Here is a 24049-nt window from a genome sequence, read left to right as displayed (position 1 = left end):
ACAGTCTTTCGTGAATGAACACTTAAAGGAGTAGTTCACCTCCCAAATGACATTTTCTCTAGGCTATTGATTAGTCATGCCATGGAGACTTGAGACTTGAGTCCATGGAGATTTGTCGCATTCCTAAGACAAAAAAAAATGATTATAGTAAATGTACCCCTATTGATTCTGAATGGGGACCCAAATGCATGGGCCTGGATGGGGACCCGAATACAAGGCCCTGGATGGGGACCCAAATGCATTTGGGTGAGAATCAATGGGGTTAAATTTACTTGACCCTATATTTAACCCAATTGATTCTGACCCAAATGCATTTGGTTCCCCATCCAGGGCCATATTTGGGTCCCCATCCAGGCCCCTGCATTTGGGTCCCCATCCAGAATTAATGGCGGTAAATGTATTATAATCATTTTTTTTGTCTTAGGAATGCGACGAATACAACAAATGATTTAACTCAAGTCTCCATGGCGTGACTAATCAATAGAAAAAAGGTCATTTTGGGGGTGAACTACTCCTTTAACTTACAGGGTATATTACCGATGCTCTGTTTTGCCCATTAGAAGGCAATTGGATATCCATATGAGAAGTTTATTAATTAATTTGTCCTAGTACAAGTTTAACCTGAAAGAAATGGTACAAGTATAGTTTCAGTGTTTAGTAGGAATAAGCAACACTAGGGGGCACCAGTGTCAGCTAAATCAAAATACTATTTGTGCAAGAATATATGGAAAACCTGAAGACTATAAAAGCCATAAAGGCCTATCATTTAATTGAGCAATAAGCAAGAGAGGGGAAATGAAGTCAAACATTATATTGTGTTTTACCGTGACCACTAAAAGAGGCAGTATATAATATGATACCACTCCTCTGATGCCATGGAAACAGGGCTTCCTGAATTAACTCAGCATCTGTATTTCATTTACACAAAATGCAGGTTGGCACATTCATTTCACACCCACTTATGGACATAGAATCACAACAAACACAAACAATCCTGTGGATCAATGTGTCATATACAATCTATCTCTCTCTCTCTGTCTCTCTGCTTTATACATAGCAATCCCTGTTCCTGGTTGTGTGGACAATGGACAGTAACGGGATACCATCTGCAATCCTAGCTCATCATTTTGACACTCTTGAGTGACCTGTGCTGTCTTCTTGACAGAGAGGGCTATATATCTGTCCCCCAATACCTCCATTATTCTCATCTTAGTTTCAACTATGGAACGGTTAAGGATAGGATAACAGGAGATGTTGAGTAGACGTTGCACCATTTGATGCCAGCTCACTCCATAACCTTCATACCCAGAAGTGTATACAGTAAAAAGAAAGCATTGCATGTCAGTAATTTATGACTCAGGGTGTACAGTAGTCTACATGTACCACAAATGGCAGTCCAATACTCTTGGACTGCCATTTGTTTGCCACCATCAATCATTATTTAAATCATTTATGTTGTGCTTTATAACCTGAGAATGCTTCCTGGGTTGCTAAGAGAAGCAAGAGAAGAGACTGCAGACCTACCCCTCTTTCCCTTTGGGCCACAGCAATAGGGCCTACCTAACAACCACTAGGGGGCGGGGCTATGTACGCACGCACACACACACACACACACACACACACACACACACACACACACAGACAAAGTTGCCAGCAGCCAGCTTGTACAGTTATAAAGCTTATAGTTTCTCTAAATAGCACAGATACATGTTGTAGCATACTGTAACTATTATTTAGGGTAATTGATCTGCAAAGTGGTGGACACTTGTGCAAACGTTATGTGTGAATGGGTGACATTGATATGGCTAGGGGAGCCTACACTCACTTGAATACCCCACTCACTCACTCACTCACTCACTCACTCACTCACTCCCTTTATAGTCTACCTTTGTTGTCTATAATGGTATAAATATAGGCGACTATTCCAAAAACGTCGGCGACACTGTCGGCGACATGTAAAAGCTGTCGGCGACAATTCCAAATCCGGCAGGCGAGAATTCCACCGAAATTGGTGAGCCTTCCTCGGCGACTCTTCCACGTTTTCCGGCGACCTTCATTTCGGCGAGTCTACCTGTTACCACACACACACACACACACACACACACACACACACACACACACACACACACACGTTGTTACACTATGGAAAGTTTACCTTGAATTTAATTTAACTAGACTGACAGATCAGGCAAACAAGCTGGGCACAATTTAGATAAAAGATGATGAAATGATCTGGAGGTGCAAAGGATGTCAATAAAGGTGTGCTTGGTATGTAGGCTATATAGTGGGGACACATGGAAGTTATTTCTCTACCATAGTCTGTTTTGAGTTATTCTGGTGTGTAAAGTATGTACAAGTATCTAATGAGTAAGGCCAACATATTCGTATAGTCTATATTCATAATCATATCATATCCACCATTATGACACCTCTTTCTGTATGTTGCAAAACAACAGCATTAACAAATTAATTGATAACTTTTGGCTCAAGACCTAAACAGATAATGGCAATGGGAACCAACACTCACATAATTTATCGATTGACAAATTGCAATGGCAAACAGTTCATTAATCAATTGCCATTGGAGAGAATCCGAGAGATTAATGAAGATGCAGAGTATTGCAGAGATCAATAAAGCAAACATTGTAGCCAGCAGCTCCAGAAGTCTATATTGACCTTTCTTTTAAAAGTATTACACTGTGATTTTCAGAGGACTGACCTTGGCATGTTAAGAAACGCGTCCTGTATGCTCTGTCCATCATATTTCATTAATAGGCCTAAAGGCGAATAGGCCTACTTAGATTTATGAGCTGTTCAGTTTCATTTTCTTATTTATCAATTCAATACTTAAAGGAGTAGGACTAGTTCACCCCAAAAATGACTTAGTTTCTATTGATTACTCACGCCAAGTTTGTATTTCTCACATTTTGTGTTAAATTTCGACAAATAAACAAAATATTATTGAACTCTCCATCATCATGGCGTGAGTAATAATAATGAATAAAAAGTGTGAACTACTCCTTTAACCTTTATTGCGAGGAAATGGATATTCAGGCCATAGTCACAGAAATAATGACAGAAGTGACATGGTGGTAATTGTTATGTTTAAAAAATTGCAATTAAGTGGCGAATAAGCCTTTGGTACTTGGTTTAGCCACATGGAAATATCCCAGCATGCTTACAGTGAAACAAGCCTGAGCCAGGCAGGGCAGGGGAGGGTGCGTAGCGATGAAGCTAAGATGGCAGCCCAACTGAGGGTGCTGCCTCTCCGGGGTCAAGAAATATTCAAGAAACAAATGAAAACTACAGACGACCGGGCGCGTTTTTGAAATTAAAACAATTGTTGATGCAAATGGGAATTACATTATGGCTTGAGAATGCAAACTCCCCGTGGATAAGGACCGTGTTGCGACGCTCGTGTCGGATCGGAAGCCCGTCTAGTGCAGTTGCACCACCAGTGGGGCTACAATTTACGCCGATAATAATTGGACATACACATACTGGATGCTAATCAATCAATTTCTGCATTTTTGCAACGGACACATGGCGTGACCTGCGCCGTTTCCAAGTGACACATGGGTTATAACCGTTGCCTGGTTATTATCCGATGTTAGCAGCCGTGTCTTTGATGTGATATATATGCATTGTTCTCCAAAACGATGATGTGTGCTGCTGCGGCAGCGGCCGCCGCCGGTGGTGGTGGGATCCTTCCCTCCCCGTCGCCGTCGATGGGGCTGGGTGTCAGGGTCGTTTCTGGAGCTGGAGGAGCCGATTTCCCCAACATGGGTTCGGGATTGGGTTCGTGTCCGACGCCCGGAGCCCAGTCCGATTGTCGGAGTCGGTACCAGCTTCTGCTCTCAGGGCGAGCTTTGGCAGAGCGATACAGAAGGATTTATACCACGGCTATCAGTGACAAAGAACAGGGGATCAATCAAGGAAGGTGAGTGGGGCTGTGTCAGAGTTGAGATGATCGTGTCAAATAGCTTAATATTGGATTGACATGGCGTTGGCTATTGAGTAACGACCCGTTACAATACATAGCATTTGAGCTGGAACGTTGACTTCCCTAGCTTGTCTGCTAACAGTGGTGGAAAAAGTACTCTAATGTTTACTTAAGTAAAAGTATCAATATTGCAATGTAGAAATACTATGTTACTTGTCAAGAATTCAAAATTAACTCGAGTAAAAGTACAGTATTGGCATAAAAATTTACTTTAAGTACTAAAAGTAGAGAGTGTTCATTATGCAGAATGTCACATTTCAAGTTTTCAAGTGGTTAATGTATGTTTTGTAATAGGCTAATAATCCACATCTACAAACTAGTAAAGGTTTTAAATAATTGTAGTGGAGTAAAATGTTTGCCTCTGATATGTAGTAGAAATACAAATATTGGAAATTGGAAATACTCACGTAAAGTACAAATACATCAAAATTGTACGAAGTACGGTACTTAGGTAAATGCACTCAGTTACTTTACACCACTGCTTGCCAAGCTAAACTAGCTTTGGCTCAGGCGCGAATGGTTTGTTCAGTTCTGTAGCCCGGGTGCGCTGAGTTTCGCATTTCGTTGCGTTTGACAGAAACACGGAAAACGAGAACTCCGCCCACTCGTGCCATGGCGGAAGTAAAAACGAGGTCCCATCGAGCAACCCTTTTTAGACAAGTGGTCGATAGACAAAAATGACATTATTTCAACTGGAAAAGAGTGTCGACGCGAATGGTGTTGACATTTTTTCGGTTTAAATTTGTATTTTTGTAGAGCAAAAGCCTCTTTTGACGACTGACGAAGTCAAAGTGCCTCCCCCAAAGCTAACTGGCTAGCTGTCATGATGACAGCAGCCGTATGATTTGTCTTGCGCTATTCTTTTAGGGGGTGAGAGGGAGCAGTTTACTAAAAAATAATGAACATAATCAATCTCAGACACGTATTACTTTTAATTTGTTGTGAAATGTATAATGGCTATCGTAGATGTTGTCAACAAATGCATTGCTACATAACATTGTATTTACTAGGTGGGCCCAACCGCGTCACTCTGTCTCCACACCAGTACCAAGAGCATCAGCTCTCATCGCAATGGCTTGATTTTTCTGCCCTTGGTGACAGTTCTGTCTAAAACGCACAATGGCACAACCTTATTATACCCCCTCATGTGCACACACCCTTCTGCTTTGAGCGTGAAATTATGCGTATTTTGGACAGGAGACAGACAGGATTGTGTTGGGAAATGGGTGAAACTCTGCTTTTCTGGCACAAGCGGGTATTTAGACTGACGTCATCCAGCAAGTCAGGTTGTGGAACGAGAAGGTTGATCATTGCAGAACCCGCCCTCATAGAACTGTGTTGTTTTTCTCATCCTCCATGTGCCACAATGTATAGCACTGCAGCTTCACATAGCCAGTTTCATAACACATTTCAGCAATTGTGGTTGAGTGCTGCTTAAACTATTAGTCCTACATTTGTGAATAATATGGTTTTATCTTGTTTTCAACACTGCTGTTTAGAGTGTTGCTGATATAATTTCTAAATATGATACCTGTATGATGAATTACGCAAGCACTGCCCAAAGAGACAAAACTGAAATATGTTGTGCAACTGAACTGTCATGGGAGGTTGTTTGTCTCTGACTTTGCTTGTGAATAAACAGACTGGATTTGGCTGGGATGTTGTTGGTAAGAAACACCCAGAATGTCATAGTATACTGTATGCTTAGGATGACCACCATTTCTGAAAGCAGTGTTGGATAACAAATAGTTTATATGTTAACGAAAGTGGAATATTTGTTGGTTACTTGGTTTGTATCAGGACAAACAAAAGCAAGTATGTTCCCAACTCAAATGCAGGAAATGGTGGGGGGTGTCGCTCTCCATTCCGACATGTCGCCACTCCGAAATTGACTTCTTATTGTCGGAGTGGCGACACTTCCATAGTGGTTAAGTTTAGGGTAAGGGTTAGAGATAGGGTTAGTGTCGGAATGGAGACATGTTGGAGTGGCGGGGTGTAACCAATGGTGGGACATCTGGGCATGTGGGCAATCCTAATTCAGGTGCCCAGATGTCTCCACCCCTAAGTGCCCACTCGTCTAGGTGCCCACTCATCCAAATGCCCACGTCTCCCAATTAGCCCTATTCACGGCCCGCCCACTCAGCATCCCCCTGGTGCTGAAGTCACGTTTTGAAGGGTAAAACCCTGCTAAAAGCCCATAGAGTTAACACAGAAATCGCAAATTTAATGCAATTTCCGATTAGTAAAGTATAAAATACGGCTAGCATGATCAAGAACACAAGATAGTAAAAGGCACAAAGCATTATAATTTACTTTACCGTTCGAAATAATGATTTGTTGGCTTTAAGTCCAGCTATTTCTTTTTTTCTTTTTCTTTTTTTATTGAACAATATTTCTGTATTCATTTCCCCTTCAAAACTGACGTCAGCACCAGGAAGTTGCTGAGAAATTTGCTAAGTGGGCGGGCCGTGAATAGGGCTAATTGCCCAGATGTCCAGGTGCCCACTCGTCCAGATGCCCAGTCTTAACAAAAGTATGGTGTCCAGATGTCCCTGGTACCCCTGTCCCACTAGTATTCGTAATTTCTCCCCATTATTGTGTGTTTTGAGTTGTTATTAATAATTTGAAATGAATGTTTCCTGCACTTTTGGATGAGTGGGAAACATAGAACCTTTTTTAAGTTGAGCGGGGAACATAGAACCTTTTTTTGTGGGGGTAAGTGGGGAACATAGAACCTGGGGAACATAGGACCTTTTTGGGGTAAGTGGGGAACATAGAACCTTTTTTGTGGGAGTAAATGGGGAACATAGAACCTGGGGACATAGGACCTTTTTTAAGTGGGGAACATAGAACCTTTTTTGTGGGAGTAAATGGGGAACATAGAACATGGGGAACATAGGTACGGTCCCACTGAGAACTGTGACTCTTGACAAAAACATAGGCCTGGCTCTGCTTATAAGGTGAAATTGTGAAACGATAGTAGGGTGTTTTTTTCCACTTTAGCCAATTCTTTCCCCCATATTTTTGAGCGGTGGTAAACCGCTCCTAAGAGTGTCTGTAGCCACCTTTCCTAGCGTTTTGCCATAGCAATGTGTTTTCCTCAGCGTTTTGCCATATATGTATGTGTGCGTAGCCATATTACATCATATTACATCACCAATTATCTGAAGCTACTATCTGTAGCCACTTTTCCTCAGCGTTTTGCCATAGCAATGTGTTTTCCTCAGCGTTTTGCCATAGCAATATGTGTGTGTGCGTAGCCATATTACATCATATTACATCACCAATTATCTGAAGCTACTATCTGTAGCCACTTTTCCTCAGCGTTTTGCCATAGCAATGTGTTTTCCTCAGCGTTTTGCCATAGCAATATGTGTGTGTGCGTAGCCATATTACATCATATTACATCACCAATTATCTGTAGCCACTATCTGTAGCCACTTTTCCTCAGCATTTTGCCATAGCAATGTGTTCTCCTCAGCGTTTTGCCATAGCAATATGTGTGTGTGCGTAGCCATATTACATACATCACCAATTATCTGTAGCCACTTTTCCTCAGCGTTTTGCCATAGCAATGTGTTTTCCTCAGTGTTTTGCCATAGCAATATGTGTGTGTGCGCGTAGCCATATTACATCACATTACATCACCAGTTACATCCTAGACCTATCTGTAGCCACTTTCCCTCAGCGTTTTGCCAGAGCAATGTGTTTTCCTCAGCGTTTTGCCATAGCAATATGTGTGTGTAGCCATATTACATCATATTACATCACCAATTACATCCTAGACCTATCTGTAGCCACTTTTCCTCAGCATTTTGCCATAGCAATGTGTTTTCCTCAGCGTTTTGCCATAGCAATATGTGTGTGTAGCCATATTACATCACCAATTACATCCTAGACTTATATCCTAGTCTTTTTCCTCAGCGTTTTGCCATAGCAATGTGTTTTCCTCAGCGTTTTGCCATAGCAATGTGTGTGTGTGTGTAGCCTGTATTACATCACCAATTACCAATTGATGAAGACGTTATGCAAGCACAATATTATATTATATCAGATCATTATATTCTAGTCTCATATCCTAATATATCAATATAATATTTATATATTGCCCAGCTTTCCTGAAGTAGAATGTGGCAGGGTGCTGCTGATTATGAAGCTTCCCCGACCCCAATTCCCACTTGCCTAACTGTCTGCTTGATCACAGTAATGAAAAGGTCACACAGAATGATTGTAACCTTAGGTTGTGGCTTTATATGCCATACTTATTTAAATGATACTAATATGCTGATCATTATTTGCTTTCAGGGGAAAAAAGGCTTTGAGTAAGAAGAAGCTGAAAAGACGACAGAAGGTCAAGTCAAAAGTCAAAGCAAGAACAAAGGTAAGACCCTAGACTCATAAACTTGATATCGGTATTAAACTGCTCCTGTGTATTGTCACTCTTGACATCTTGTATTGCAATTGGGTTAAATGACCCTTCGCTAAATGGCTACCCCTCGCCACTCTGTCAGACCAAAGTCTGACAAAAGCGGCGCTGCTCATCCAAGCCAGAGCTTGAAATGTTATTTTAAATTGAATTAACAAGGCCTGCAGTAGCAGGTAGCCTATGCACTGTAAAAAGTTACATGATATTACTATTCCAACAACTAAATACAGGGGAATGGTAGATGGAGAAACGGCATCTAACTAATGTCAACCAACTACTTTAACTTGAGTATCAAGAGACAAGAGTGTTGGTGTACCACTACAAATAGTAGCACTTAATAAATAGGGGGGGAAAAGGAATGAATACTTATGCTGTGATTCTGTTGTGGTATTCGTGTTCTTGCTATTGATGTTTTTAATGTATGTGTGTGAGGACGATTAACATTGACACGTGACCGAAAAGTGCCAAGCCATTATGCAATCTTGCAAAGATTAGCTAGCATTGGACAATCGCTATTGGGGGTGGGGCTTAGCGAAGGGTACATTTAGCTATAAGTGAAAGCGTTGCACATTTTTAACAGTTTGATATAAAATAGCTTTACCAAAATGTTTGATGTGATGTGCTAGTTAATCCGAGAAAGCTGTAGGCAGTTGACTGCACAATGTGGGCCATTGTTAACAGAATTGTTTTACGGTTACAGCTTCACCAGAAGGTCCACATTTTGGACTTGGCTTGGACCGCTGCCCTAGCAGTCCGTCTGTAAATTGTCTATGCCAAGTGTGTGTTTATATTCAAGTGTTGAATGTTCAAGTAGAACATACTAGTAGTAGTACATAGTACGAAAGACAAGTAAACAATGATTGATTACAAGAGGCGCTCGGGTGGCAAAGTGGTAAAGTCCCTGCCCCACCATGGAGGTTGTGAGTTCGAATCCACCGTGGTGCATCCGGCTTTGCCGGGCGTCTATGCGAACACAATTGGCTCGTGTTCGGGGCAGGGTGATATTGGCCATAGACCTTATTCACACCGCGGCCATCTTGGATCACATGACTTCCTGGGATAGCAGCCTGCATTACAAACCATTGTGAACAATGGAGCGATGGTCCAAAATATGAGTTCTATTCAACCATTTTCTTTTGACCAAATCGACAAATGGGCAGATGACATCATCAACATCCCCAAAAGGATTAGATAGAAGGGTACATCCACAATATTCATGGTAGTTAGGTTACACTGTTAATCTGTACAAAGACCTGCTACAGTATCTGTGCAGACTAGTGCTTGCTCTGCCATCATATAGTTAATATTACTGTATTGTGATTTTTAATCAGGAACAATCTAACAACAAATAGTTAATTTGATGGTTTAGCAAGCACTGCACAGATAGCAAGTCTTAAGGTGTACAAAGACCATGGATATAATCAATCTACTGTAGCCCTTCTATTTAATCATTTTGGGGATGTTGATGTTGTCATCTGCCAATTTTTCAAATTTGGTAAAAAGAAATTGGTTGAATAGAACTCATATTTTGGGACCATCGCTCCATTGTTCACAATGGTTTGTAATGCAGGCTGCTATCCCAGGAAGTCATGTGATCCAAGATGGCCGCGGTGTGAATACGGTCTATTTCATGTACTCCTACGGGCTGGGGGCGGCATCTGTCAGGAGGGAGTGTTGGGCGGGAGGAGTAGAACGAAGGCCCTATGTCCTCCTTCTCACTGGCAGGTGAGTCAGTAGGATACAACAGCAGTGATTGACAACACAGAAATGTGTGTGGGGAGGAATTCATTGGAAAAGGGGGTACATTGGCTACTCTGAAAAAAATAAAAATAAAAATAAATAAAAAACAATGATTACCAGATGAAAAAAAAATATGTTTTTTACAGTGATCTGATGACTGCAATGAGCTCAACCCTGTGGTATGCAACACATACTGTAATACAAGATTTCTTCACTGACGAAATTGGACTAAATATGTGTCTTAAATTAATGTAATGTAATTAAAGGTTATACATTTGAGGTATTTTTAAGCCTTATGATAATAAAACACAAAAACAAATCTCAGGAAGATGACATTTGCATAAACACAACCCCATTAGTATAATGCTGCCCTGGGTTTAGCTGTGCATGGTCAGGACCTTGCTTGCAAGTTTAACTCCCCAACAAAATAACTTGGCAGATTGATAACAACATTAATGGATTAGGTTCCCGCCGCAATCTTTAAGTTGATTGCCAGGAATATGGTTTTAATTGGCAAGGCTGATCAGGTGCCAGTGAGCGAGAGACAGGAGGATGGAGAGAGAGGACAAGAGGCAGTGCTGGGAGTGGTGCTGGCTTGGGCACGATGGCCTGTTGCTGAGCGACCTAATGTGTGCCACGTCTCCATGGCAACGGTTGCCTTCCTTCATCTCCATCCAAAGCGTCTCTTGTCTGTATGCCTGTAGATTATTATGTAGAGTGTGTGTGTTAACTAGCTGTACACCAAACTCTGTCAACAAACATAATCCCCTCTTCTGTCACTGGATCATTCCCTTCTGCTCTTTCCGTTAGACTGGTTGGCTGTGTGATATTGTACATTTGTTTTCGGATTAACTTTGTTGGTCCATTTGGTTTCCCGCCCCCTTGTGTATAGAGCAGTGTGCTGGCAGAGGGTAGAGATTAATGTGATTGCCTTAGAGAAGGTCATAAACACAAGACAGCCATAATCTCCTGTCCCCCTGCACCCCAAACCCTCGTTAGGCAGGCAAACCAGAGCAGCAGTCCTTCGGTGAGTTTTAGGCCTCCGGAAATAGAATAGAAGTAATAGAATAGAATATTACCTGCCATCTATTGTTATTATTAACCTATAGAGGCAAAGCCACGAGGGAGTGGTGGAGTTGGCTGGCTGGCAAGTGGGTAGTCACACGGGCAGTCATGCTGTGTTACTTTGGATGGGTTGTGCTCGCTCTCTGGCTCTGTCACGCCTCTCACTCTGACACCGTCACAGCGTGGTTTAAAAGGACCTCGTCTCCGTCTTTGTCTGCCCCAGTGCTTGCAAACATGCTGGGGTGGAGTCGGGGCAAAGAGGCCTATAATTCTAACGTGGAGAATGAAGTAATGTCTTTCCCCTCTGCAGACAGGATCTGTGTCTAAATGTGCCCGTTTCAAAAGCTACAGTATCATTTAATGCTTCTAAGCACACCACAGTGGTATCAAATTACAGAATATTATCAACCTTGATACAGCTGAAAACTCCAGATTATTCAGGCTAGTTTTAGCATACTGTAGATGTAGATCTTGTAGATATTTATGGTAAATCCATGGATGATGAGTCTGTCCATGAAGTTAGATATGGCCTACATTTTTGACCCAAGATAATTAATCAATGGCTCACTCTTGATGATGTTGGATAAATACTCCTGTCGATCAACTGTAGTAGATTGACTGATTTGGAAATAATCCATGGTGGAAATTCTTTCTGCTGTTCACTGTTTTGGAAATGTACAGATGATTATAGTTGTTTGGTTATACTACTGTTTGACTGATTATAGGTTCCTGGTTTACCTACAATCCTAGATTATTTACAGTATTTATTTCCGGAAAACAAGAGTGCATAGACACAGATTTCAATTCAATACCATGGGATGTGAGTTTATATGATTATTTTTTTGTACTGCATGGCGGAGGGTCCAGAGAGTCCTGGAAACAAATGGTGATTTTTGTGAGGTTAGCGAAGAGCGCCATCTAGAGTAAATCTAGAGTCTTTGGCAGTGTGGAATTTAGAAAGAATTACGTCATATTGCGTATTTGGGCGGTAGATGAGTTAAAGGTGAAAGGTCGTGATTCTGCAAGTGCCGTTAGTGCAAGCACTCATGCTCTCCTTTAGCCCACTAAGAACAATCATGTCTATTAACATCATTATGTGAAGACAAGACTGAATGGATAGCATCAGACGAGGCAAGGGTGGCTCATGTTTTTTTTAGTCAACGTCATGCTTTTCATGGTTTTGCTTCTTTTAGCTGTCAGGCTGTTGAAAGATTCAGGGTGCAAAGGCTTCATTGTATCAAAAACATCCTCTTCCAATTTAAACCAAAGTCTGTCTGTCAGTCTTTGGCTTTTCTGCCTTTTTATTGAAAGTTCAAGTGAAGATTGTCAGGAAAGAGGGAGAGAGAGATGGGGAGTGACACGTAGCAAAGGTCGTCGGGAACAGGACTCTAATCTGTGACACGCTGTCAGGCCTGGCATTAGAGCCTATGTGGTATGCACCTGAACCGCTAGGCCAGCGGGCGCCGCTAAGCATAAGAAGTTGACAAATGTGCAATTTGTGCAGTATGTATTAAAAATAATTTGTCCCGTTATTAGGTGGTGATGTGTGTATGTGATAGAGAGAGAGGGGCACGGTGGCGCTGTCGCCTCACAACTAGAATGTCCCGGTTTTGATTCCCACTGTCATCAGCGCCCATACCCTAGGTGGGGTTGGCGAAGGAGCATTTCTGTGTGGATTTTGCACGTTTACTCTCCCCAGGTTGGCAGAGGGAGTACCCAGTATTACAGCTTGGGCAATTGGCACCGGGTGAAAATTGGGTTAAAAAATTGTGGGATAATAAAAATAAAAGCAGTACCGGTATGTGAGAGATGGAGAGTGAGATGGAGAGACCCACACACAGGCTGGCTGGTGTGTAGCCTATCTTGTCTGCGTATCTCTGTCTGTAGGTCATGCCTGACTCTGTGGTTCCCCTGACACATCACTGACATCACAGGTGACATCACCTATGTAAAAGTCCATATATGGGTATTCCCCAGAATCCCTTTTATGCCCATATGAAGATCCCTGATGTCATCGATATCCATCACTGGCCAGATGGCCAAGACATGGCCCATATCTGTGTGGCTGGTTCAGACGGGGATCTCCATGTATGGGCATAAAAGGGATGTACCATATACAGTGCATGGATCTCCATATATGGGTACCAGGGGTCTCCAAAACTCTCCATATTGTCAGCCTTATGATTGGTCAACCAGAAAAATCCTTCTCTTTTGCTACAGGGGGCGGAGTTATGCAGTGGGACAAAGTCTCATTCTTTCATTCACATTAATGGGAAGAGTGTCATTTTTAATTGCCTTGAATCGATTTTTATTTTTATTTTATTTTTTGCTTTGTCATGATAAATAGGAAAATTTTGTAACACAATAGAGTGAATACACAGTGAATATTTGTTGAAATGATAAAAATCACTATGTCGATTACTAGCCTTACATCCAGCATCTCCTGGCAAGACTTTCAACCGACCGCTGGCGGTTGAATTCCAGCCGGGGAAGAGGGACTAAAAACGGGCACATTGTGGTGGTGCGGTGCGGCACGGCACGGTCATATCGATTTTGATAGTTATAATGAATAAGCTTCAACAAACTAGTTCACATGAACGATATCGATGTAACTAAGATATTCGATTGGGTACATATATTTGAAATGGGCAGAATTACAATTAAAATACATTTTATGTTGAGGCTACTTCCTCAATTTCCTGGTCAGTGCGAGGTCAGCCTAGAGGCGCTGCTCTCTCTCTCTCTCTCTCTGCCTCTTTCAGAGACACTATTTTGGTTAAACTAAGAAAAACATGTATTTTCGGGGGAAAACCCTAGTTTATTTTTTTCCCTTTTTTATTAACTCATTCTGTGCCTATCCCGAACATGTTCGGCTTTATTTCAATCCAATACAATTTTTTTTTTATTAATTGACTTACCCTGAGCTGCTTGTAGAGTCGTGGGTGGTCCTGGCTCGTCCTACGCTAGCCAGCTAGCCATTTTACATGGTCCGACGATATATTCCATTAAAAATGGTTTAAAATACATTTTTGAGCCCCCCAATGTTCACCAAATGTTCAGCGCCGCTTCCGGAACGTAGTCCAGTGTGCCTATCCCGAACATGTTCGGCTTTTTTAATGAAATGAATAAAATGATCCGAGGCCTTCTGAAGCCTGAGCCTAAATTTAAAATCCAGTGGTCCAAATCCTGGGGAAGCCATGCCGGCCGTTAGCCGCGAACGTAGCCGCGAATCGCCGCCGAATCCAATGAAAAACCACATCTTTGGAGGCCCATATCTCTGGATTGTGTTTTTAGGGATGTGGCGCGAGGTTTATTTACGGCGAAATCGCCGAAAAATGATCTTTAAAATGACAAAATGGGAATAGCTATTCTGTTAGCATTATCATCCGGGACCTTTCCATGACGTGCACGAACGTGAGCACGCGCATCACTGCAACGTGAGCCCCCGGATGCTAATGCAGTCCCCTATAGGAGAAAGTCTGGCATTCTTTGGTGCCCTCTAGGGGCTGGCACTGGAAGCGTTAATATCACATAGATTTCTTTTCTTTTGGTACTTTAAATAGCAAAATGAGGCTATGAAAAATCTCGTTTTTACAATGCGAGTGGATGGACAAAAAAGTCTTCCCTGACTTTCTTTGTCCCACCTAGTAACAGAGCGACAGGGGGCGGGACTTGACAAAGTGAATTGGCGCGACCTCGCCCTTTAGGTTGCATGTCGCCCTGAGGTGTCTTACTAGTATATACAGTATATGAATCTGCAATTACTCCTCATCATACTGTAACCACCATATCCTCAACACAGGACACCCTTTCACTACTTTATCTTTACTAGCCCTTACCCGTTCAAAGATATGAGCTCCAAAATGATGTGCAGTGTGTGGGTTATGGGATGTGCACTGTGCATACAGTATATGAGGGATGGAAAGTAACTTTAACTGGTGCTTGCATGATAATATGTAGGAGCATCAATGTAAGAAATACCCGTTTCGTTTAATGGCTACCCCCCCCCAGCCCCCAGCCCCCCCCCAGCCCGCCCGCCCACCCGCCTGCGCACACACCCGCCTGCCTGCACACACACACACACACACACACACACACACACACACACACACACACACACACACACACACACACACACACACACACACACACAGAGAGAGAGCTGGTTAAACATGTTGCCTCATGCTAGATGCAGAATAGATGTGCCTCATGCTAGATGCAGAATAGATAGTAGATACACCATAAAAATGCTAATATACAGCATACGATTTGTGAAAGTGACAAACGGGCTTCACAGTTATGTTAGATGTGTTCATATGCTAATTGTGATGCGATTTCAGATCAATTGCTCCAGCCACTGAGGAGAAACGCTGTTTCAGACAGACAGACAGACAGACAGACAGACAGACACTCACTCAGACAGACATTCGCAAAATTATAGTATAGATTTATCATTTATTTAGGTACCATTTAGCCTACTTTAGAATGTGCTACAATATCGTTTTCTTATGCAATTAAATTGTCACATTTCTTTCCCCAGATGAAAATATGTATCAACCAGCATGAATATAACCATAATTCTAACCATATATGATCAAACACCCGTTTAAACACAGCAATTTGTCAAAAACAGGAATTTCTCTGGGACTCATCCGCTGGACCACCCATGAGTCCGGAATGCAATACATTGAAAACCTAGCAATCACTGCCTCCCTCTCTCCCTCTCCCTCTCTCTTGCTAATCGAGCTCTAGCCCAACGTCACTGTGTGGGTGAAATAGGCTTGTAAGCTTTTATAAATCAATTATTTCCACTGTATTTGAAATGGAGCTAAAGAGATTAATTCATAATGCATTTTTGTGAGTTTGGGTCCTAGCCTGGGAAACACCAGTAACCACTGCCTCGACTAGATTGACAGACAGACAGACAGACAGACAGACAGACAGACAGACAGACAGACAGACAGACAGACAGACAGACAGACAGACAGACAGACAGACAGACAGACAGACAGACAGACAGACAGACAGACAGACTTAACTTTGTATATAGTAGATAGGGATGTGTGCAATTCTGGGAAGGATGTCCTCATTTATCAACAGAAGTGCACAGGACTCTAGCCAGAGCCCTCATCCAGTGCCATTATGACTATGCTTGCACATCATGGTTCACTGCTTGCTAGAAGAGCTGGCTGGTCTACTAACAGACTGAGCATCTAGTCTAGTCAACACCTTTTCCGGGACTTCAGAATCTAAGATGTGTTCGAATAAACAAACGACCAGAGGGAACAGCAGTACCCTCAGCTCCTATATCCGAACACACCCTGGGTTACAAAAGACCCACCCCCACCTGCCTCTGATTGGCCTACCTAGATCACGCTGGGCCTACCGAATTTATGTTTCTGTGACGCACACGGAAGCTTGCCCTCAAGCCCATAGAGGCATGGCTTCCGCCTCGCGATGCAGATGCCCCAGAGCCAAAGGAGGCGTCTATACCTTTCTATGTCTATGGTCTCAGCGCAGTGCAGCTGCTAATACCCGCCCCCTCCCTCTCTACACATGCAGGCAACAGAGGGTGCGTTTGGATATATAGCACTGAGTGCACTGGCCAGTACAAACCAAAGCATAAGTGCGATCCTGGTGCGTTTTGGATGATAGACCACTGGAATAATAACTGATCATCTACTACTAACCTTTGTTGCTGTTGCCATCTCAAATTGACCAGCCAAACCAAAATCCACGATTTTAGAGTGTCCAACTTCCTTGGATTAGATCAGAGTAGGGATCTCTGGTTGGGGGGGGGGGGGGGGGGCCATGTTATCTCCCTAACGCTCCCGACTAGACTGGCCTTGCTCAATTATGAATCCATTTCCTCACCCCGAAGCGTTGGGTGAGCAATCAGGGCCCAGTATTTGACTGGTCTAACCAATCGTGTCCAGAGCCATTTTTAACCCACCCCCTGGAAAAAAAAACTTACATATAGAAGTACCAGACGCCTATCCATGCAGTGATAGTCTGGCTATGTGAGGCTAAATTCATTGTGCTTTACTTATAATAATACAAAAAGTCTAAGCAAAATAAACATTTGACTTTTGAATTCAGTACAAATTAATAAAGGGTTAAAAAGAAAAGGTTACAAGCCTATCTCAACACTTGGGCTGCCATAGTTTTGAGAAAGAAGTAGTCGCCAGCACTCAAGGAATATCCTTTTTACATGATTTTATTTACCTCAATGGACAGTATACAGACACGTTTCAGCCCTTAGGGCTTTGCTAAGGGCTGAAACGCGTCCGTATACTGTCCATTGAGGTAAATAAAATCATGTAAAAAGGATATTCCTTGAGTGCTGGCGACTACTTCTTTCTCATTATGCTTTATTGAGCCGTGCACCTAAAAGCCTTCATCTAACTTGGAGTGTTGCGGGCTGTCTGCTTTATTGCAGATATCTTTCTCTGCCATAGTTTTGCCATAATGTAGATTACCTGCCATGTATCTTTGTATCTTTTTACCTGATTTTCGGTGGTGGTGTGTGTGTGACTGAGAGTGTGTGTGTGTGCGTGCGTGCGTGCGTGTGTGTGTTGCAGTTGATGCTCAGGCTAGACTCAACAGCACCTTCTCTGGTCACCCAATGGTACTCAGGCTACATACACACATACATACTCGGATACACACACGGCCATGCTATGGAGCGGTCTACCACCACTCAAAAATACAACCGTGGACATCCCTGAGTCAGATATAGTCCATAGAAAATGGGGCCGTCTTGACCAAATGAGCGATGTGGGATAACAAAGGGAGAAAAAGCCATTTTACCACAACCAGATAGAATGGATGTGAATGAGAAAGTGGAAGTCGGGCAGCAGCGGCTCTTGAGATGCGTTATAGGATATGACGTTTGTTTCACTCACCAGCGTCCCTGGACGTGATAACAGGGCCGTGGTGGTGTGGTGCTCCACCACGGTAATCCTTATCACGTTCCTGGACGTTTTTGGCATCCCAATGTTAATAGGAAACACCTATTCAGGACACAGTTTTTACAATAACGCCTATCATTTAGATAATTTGTGGTTGTACTGTAATGTAGAATTTGAGTTGTAACCTTTCTTAATTGTTGAGCTACAGAATCTAGTCAAATGTGGAGAACAGGCTAACTGCTGTTCTATGAAATGTCTGCATTGCTCTTCTTCTTTACAGCTGATGAAATAACAGTGGATTTGCAGAGCTGTCTCAATTTAAGCAGAATCGTTAATTTGCATACAAATGTCCTTTTAGCATAGTGGGATGACGTACACAGAGCTGGATCAGCTTAGACAGCTTCTACATTCTACAGTTCCATGATGAATGACTGTCAGCAACTCTGGCTTGAGTCTTCAGCGCTTGGACAATTGTTTAAATCTCAAATCCAGTTAATGCCAGAAGTCAGCTCTTTTTTTTCCTTTTCTTTTTAAATAGCTTTCTTAACACATGGGCGGCCAAGGTTTATAACATTTATAGCTGTTGCTGGTGCCACCATTGACTTACGTTATGTTTTGATGAGCCCCGCAAGCTTCGTGCGTGTGCACGTGCGTGTCCAGAGAAGATTGAGGAGGTACTCCATTTGTTTACAAACGCTCGCGAAACTCGCGGTAAAAAAATCGCGGTAAATTCGCGGTAAAGTGTCGCCGTGAAAACAATCAGCTCTCTGCCTCCATGGGGCTGTTTTTACCTCATTCTCAGATAAAGCCGTTCTTATGTTTCAAAGTAGAATCTAAAGCCATGTAAAATCCTTCCGTGTGGGGAGAGACAGGGGGCTTCCTGCCCTGGCTGGGTGACGTAATGGATTCAGGGCATGCAAAGGGAAGCTGCGGTCTCGAAAAGTTAACTATTTGTTGACTCGTCCCTCGACGATATAACTTCCTGTGGCAGGGTGACATCTAGTGGCCATAACTCGTCCCTGAACGCGTTTGGCTCCCCAAGTGTTAATAGGCAGACGAACCATACAGTTTGCACCGGAAAAACATGAGAATTATGTATTGTAGAAGTAGCACTTTATTGATGGAAATTATATTCTGAATAATCAATGGACTTATTTTCTAATTGAGGCACTGTTATTTAGGCTATAGCGGACTTCAATATTATTTATGTCCAATTGGAAAAGTGGAGTGAGACCGCAGCCATATGTGATATTGAATTTGATTTGAGCCTATTCTACACCCCATGTGATCCTCTCTCTATCCTCTATCCCCTCTTTCATCCCCTTGTCTTTCGTGACACTTTTCTCAAGCATGAAAAAAGCTCAAATTGTCAGAAATCCACCTGCTTATCGCTAGTGTCTAGATTCAACACAACACACATTTTCTTTTTTCACCCTTGCATTCTTTGTCCAAGAAAACACATTTTCTCTCAGTCCCCATAGGCGCTTGGACCATTATTACATTGCTATGTGGTAAATGGGTTTTAAGTGCTCTTTCCAGGCAATGTGGTCCTTGGTGAATGCTGTAGCTGTGCTGGAAGTGCTATCCTTGGCAGGGGAGGGGACAGGATGAGAGGAGTCGCACAGTAGATGAGAGGAGATGTCTCCTCCCCAATTGGTGTGTGCTGTGCTGAAAATGAATGACCTCTATCTCCAAATAGATGACATCACCCTCTGCCATTGCAATGCCAAAAATGCAACTTCACATGATGCAAAAGGCTCAATCAATAAATTGCTGTGGGCCTCTTGGAGTGGATTGGAACTTGGAAGGGTCATCAATTATTACTGGCAATTTATTGTACATTATACACTTAGCATACAGCTGGTTTCTGACGGACAATGACCATAATCTGTTTATACAGGCCTTAGTAAAGGGCTTAAAATATAGGTGCTATAATCAAACATGAACCCAGACAGAGTATTAATTATTTACCTCATTATCAAGTTACTTTTACGGTCTTCAGTTCAATCAACTATTTGACTTTAAAAGACTCAAACGTGTGTACTTTTTCCTTTAAATTAGGTTGAAGCTAACATTGTGGTAAATGACTGTGCCTACTAGTCCTTTTTAGTGTTGTTGAAAGTGCCTTCTCATTGGGCCTCCTGTGTCCAACTAAAGCAAATCACCTCTGTCCTTTTTGGGGTAATTGAATGAAAGTCTTCTTCTTCTCTGCTTTGCTTCCTTAAAGAGGTGGTGCCATACTTTTGTATTTTGGAGTTAACATTACTCTAATAGACCACCAGGTGTGGTTATAATGTGAAAATGTGCCTGTGGGTGTGGCTAACTTCAGCTGGGTCACCACCTACCTGACAACTAGACATACTTAATGAACTGGTGCGCGTGGCCACATAAAAACATAATTGTAACACTTTCTGTACACTTTTTTTTTTGGGATATCTTCCTCCTAGTATAATCATAATACCTGATCATCATGTTTTAGGGGGGCAAAAAAATCATGGCACCCCATCTTTAACATGTTTTTTCTTATCTTTTTTTTTGTTGTGACCAAGGCAGGGCATTTTCTAAAATGCTGTTGAATTGTTAAAGAAAATGTTTCATCTGTTAATGTTGATTTATTGTGCCATGTGTCTTTAAAATGAGGCCTAGTGCATATGTGTGATCTAGTCTTGTCTTCCTTCTCATAAATCATATAAATAACATGAAACTAAAATATATATACTGTGTATCATAATATTGTCTATCATCACGTACACACTTGCCATAGTTATTGTACGTCTTTATGAAGAAAGATATTGATTATTCATGGATGTACCACTGGTTAGTTTAATACGAGGCCCAATGTCGCTAACCACCTGCCTCTGTTCTCTGACACACCCCCTGACCCCATCCCCACCCTTCCTACCACAGACAGAGACTCTGGATGGAGCGTTTTGCGTGCCGGACATCAAGCTGCACAGCAACCCTTCGGCATTCAACGTCTACTGCAACGTGCGGCACTGCGTGCTGGACTGGCAGCAGCGTGAGGCCTCCCTGGCGCTGGCCTCCAGGAGCTCGGTACAGAGCGGCGACTCAGACAGTGAGGAAGAAGAGGAGTACCGAGAGCCCGTCGTCAAGCTTCCCAAGGTAGGAAGGGTCAGAGCAGGGTGGCAGAATGAGCCGAGTCCCAGCTGTTGCCATCGCCTGGGGGCAAAGAAATCTTGACCAGGACAAATCCTAGATTATTACTAATAAACTCACGCAAGGGACCCAAACAGAACTCCATTTGGACTTTCTGAATTGGAGGTGTATGACAATCGCATGCATGTTACATGAACGTGACAGTGTAGGAAAGCTCCTCTCCATCTTATCTTATATACAATTGGCCAAAAGCCACCTCCCACTTCCACACCCATTCACGGCACGCCCACTTCGCATCCACTTCAAGTCATTCAGGCCGTAAGAGTCGTTGCGCTGTTTGGAAACACGCTGGAGCAGCGTGCATATGGACCCGTACACGCTTTGTGTGTGTGTGCGTGTGCATCGTGTGTTGTGTGTGGCTGCGAGACAATGCTTTAACTGCCACAAACTTAACGTGCGCCTCCCTGCAAATGCATGTTACCAAATGGACCTTTACGCGCTGTGTGCGTGTGTATCATGTGTGTGTGTGTTTGTGTGAGCACACGAAGCGTGCGAATACTGGGATGAGGCTGCCGAAGGCGGACGAAATTCTAGTTGCTATACGACGGACCAAGGGCGATCAGAAAGGAGGGGCACCTCGCAAAATATAAAAAGGCAGTGAAAATGGGGCGGCTGTAGATGTGATAATGTAAACCTAGCCGGCGGGCAGCCCAGCATTTGTGGAACACCCTGCTCTAGAGTCAGACAACCACAGCTTGTACAACAAACCAAATGTCTAGAGTCATGGTCAGACACAGAGACCATTTTCAATTTTAAACCCTGTAAAGAAGAATGCTGTTAGTTCAACATTATGTTCTTTTGTTTGTGATGCCACAAAACAAGCTCTTTACTTAGACTGGGGAAACACATAGACTGGGACATTTTTGTTTATTTGATTCATACTAACAAGATATACGGAGGGAATCTGAGGCAGACTTTTCCAGGCCAAACTCTAATGGCGTCCCGTTGCCAAGTGGGGTTGTTTGATCATTATACAATTGGAGGGTAGTTAGTGAAAGTTAAACTCATTTAGGCCTAGGATTATTGACTGCTATATACAACGCGCTGCGAGCTTGTAGATCTGCTATTTTTGAAAAATCATGAAAATGTATGCAAATCTTTCAATATATATTTTTCAAAGCAAACGTTTGTAAGTCAAATCTCTGCTTCTGGGGGTCCCTGGAACAACATATTTTGAGATGGGGGTCTGTGGCCAAATACCTGTCATTTTGGGGGTCCTTGACATGAACATTTTTGAGAACCACTGATTCAGAGGAAGGATTTAGAAGTCGGGTCAAAGATCGCGTCAAAGATATTCAAAGACTTGCACTCATTTTCACGATTTTTCAAAAATAGCAGATCTACAAGCTCGCAGCGCGGCACTCGGTGCCGCGCTGTGAGCTTGTATATCTGCTATTTTTCTAAAGTTAAAGCATAAAATAATGGTTAAAGTGGTTAAAATCTAACGCGACTCGGGCGCGTTCCAGGTATTTGAAAGTTAAACTCAGTAACAATGACATACCGATGTTCAAGCTTTACTACTCTTTTCCTGAAAATGTCCTGCAAATGCTTTTTTTCCACAGGTTTCTTTCCCTGTTTTGCCTTTCAAATCTTTATGTAGAATGGAGCATATTTTTGCAGAAACCCGCAAATGGCAAGAAACTACTCCATTCCCTTTGGAAAGCAGAATCCAACTCCTTCATATGTAGATTTAAACTTGGAAGTCAGAGAAGGTCATACAAATAGCCAAATGATCTACAAGCTCAATGTTCTGCCAATCCACTAGAAATCTAATGTCTGGCTAGCCTGACACTCATCCTGAATTGACATTATTCAGTCTAAAAGTGCTTCCCTCCAGAGCAGTTTCTGGGATGGGCGTTGCCAAAGAGGCAGTCTTCTGTGATTGGTTCCCTACCTGACAGTAGCAACGCAGATGATGCAGTGTTGTTATGTGGCTGGCTACTTGTGGCTAGCCTGTTGCTTGCTACTTGCTAACCAAAGAAACAGGCAGAATAGGAGCGCCACAAACTAGTAATCAAACACAACAAAACATGTCTGCTACTGATGTTTCATAGTGAGATCGATATGATCGCATGTTACCGCGACGCGATGTACCGCAATTGTGCGGTACGGTACGGCGGCGGCGGCACTGCATTATTTGGAATCGCACACGAGTTCTAGGAAAACCCCACCCACGCTGCTCACAGGCCCCGACGTAATCGAGTTGAAGCGACGCTGATTCGCGGATTTCCAAATGAGGAAAACCTCTTCAATGAGAGCACCACCAGACCCCTGAATCGCCGAAAACAAAAATTTAAAGGGGTGTGGCTAGCGATTCAGGGTCTGGAACCAGGCTAATGTCTGGCCAATGGCAGGACGTATGAAGTTTTGAAATGGCACATCTACATAGCCTACTGAGGACACTAAGTTAACGGACAAGCATGGAAAAACTTCTTTTGAAGGTAGAGATGACTCAAAACGAACCTCCCAAATCTGTGCATTATTAGAGTTGTGTATGGTTTTCTGTTGACGATGTGTCTTGCTCTCTCCCATTTGCTCTGGGTGGCATGTGGTCCTTTTTTCATCTTGTGTCGGTGGCACAAAAACCACCAAAACACAATGTCAACAAAAGATTTCTGTACTGTATTTTGGCAGCTAAAGTGATGTGATGCCGGTAAGATACATTCTTAAATGTAGATTCCATTAGCGACCATGCTCTGGCTGGGTGACAGTGCTGCGCTGATAGTG

At 42.8% G+C, this 24049-nt stretch overlaps 1 protein-coding gene across 1 annotated transcript in view; it reads left to right on the top strand.

Annotated features, from left to right (window-relative positions):
• The first annotated feature begins 3224 nt into the window (after window positions 1–3224).
• The window catches only part of mycbp2 (MYC binding protein 2), a 97853-nt gene continuing 77028 nt past the window's right edge, over window positions 3225–24049 (top strand). Inside the window, exons 1-3 of the mRNA XM_080753382.1 lie at window positions 3225–3940; window positions 8309–8384; window positions 21053–21268. Coding sequence (XP_080609508.1) covers window positions 3660–3940; window positions 8309–8384; window positions 21053–21268 — 573 coding nt within the window. The 5' untranslated portion in view covers window positions 3225–3659. The remainder of the gene's footprint in view (window positions 3941–8308; window positions 8385–21052; window positions 21269–24049) is intronic.

The sequence above is a fragment of the Nannobrachium achirus genome (assembly GCF_963921795.1).
Source record: "Nannobrachium achirus genome assembly, chromosome: 22".
Classification (NCBI taxonomy): domain Eukaryota; kingdom Metazoa; phylum Chordata; class Actinopteri; order Myctophiformes; family Myctophidae; genus Nannobrachium; species Nannobrachium achirus.
This window is presented reverse-complemented; position numbering and strand designations above follow the sequence as displayed.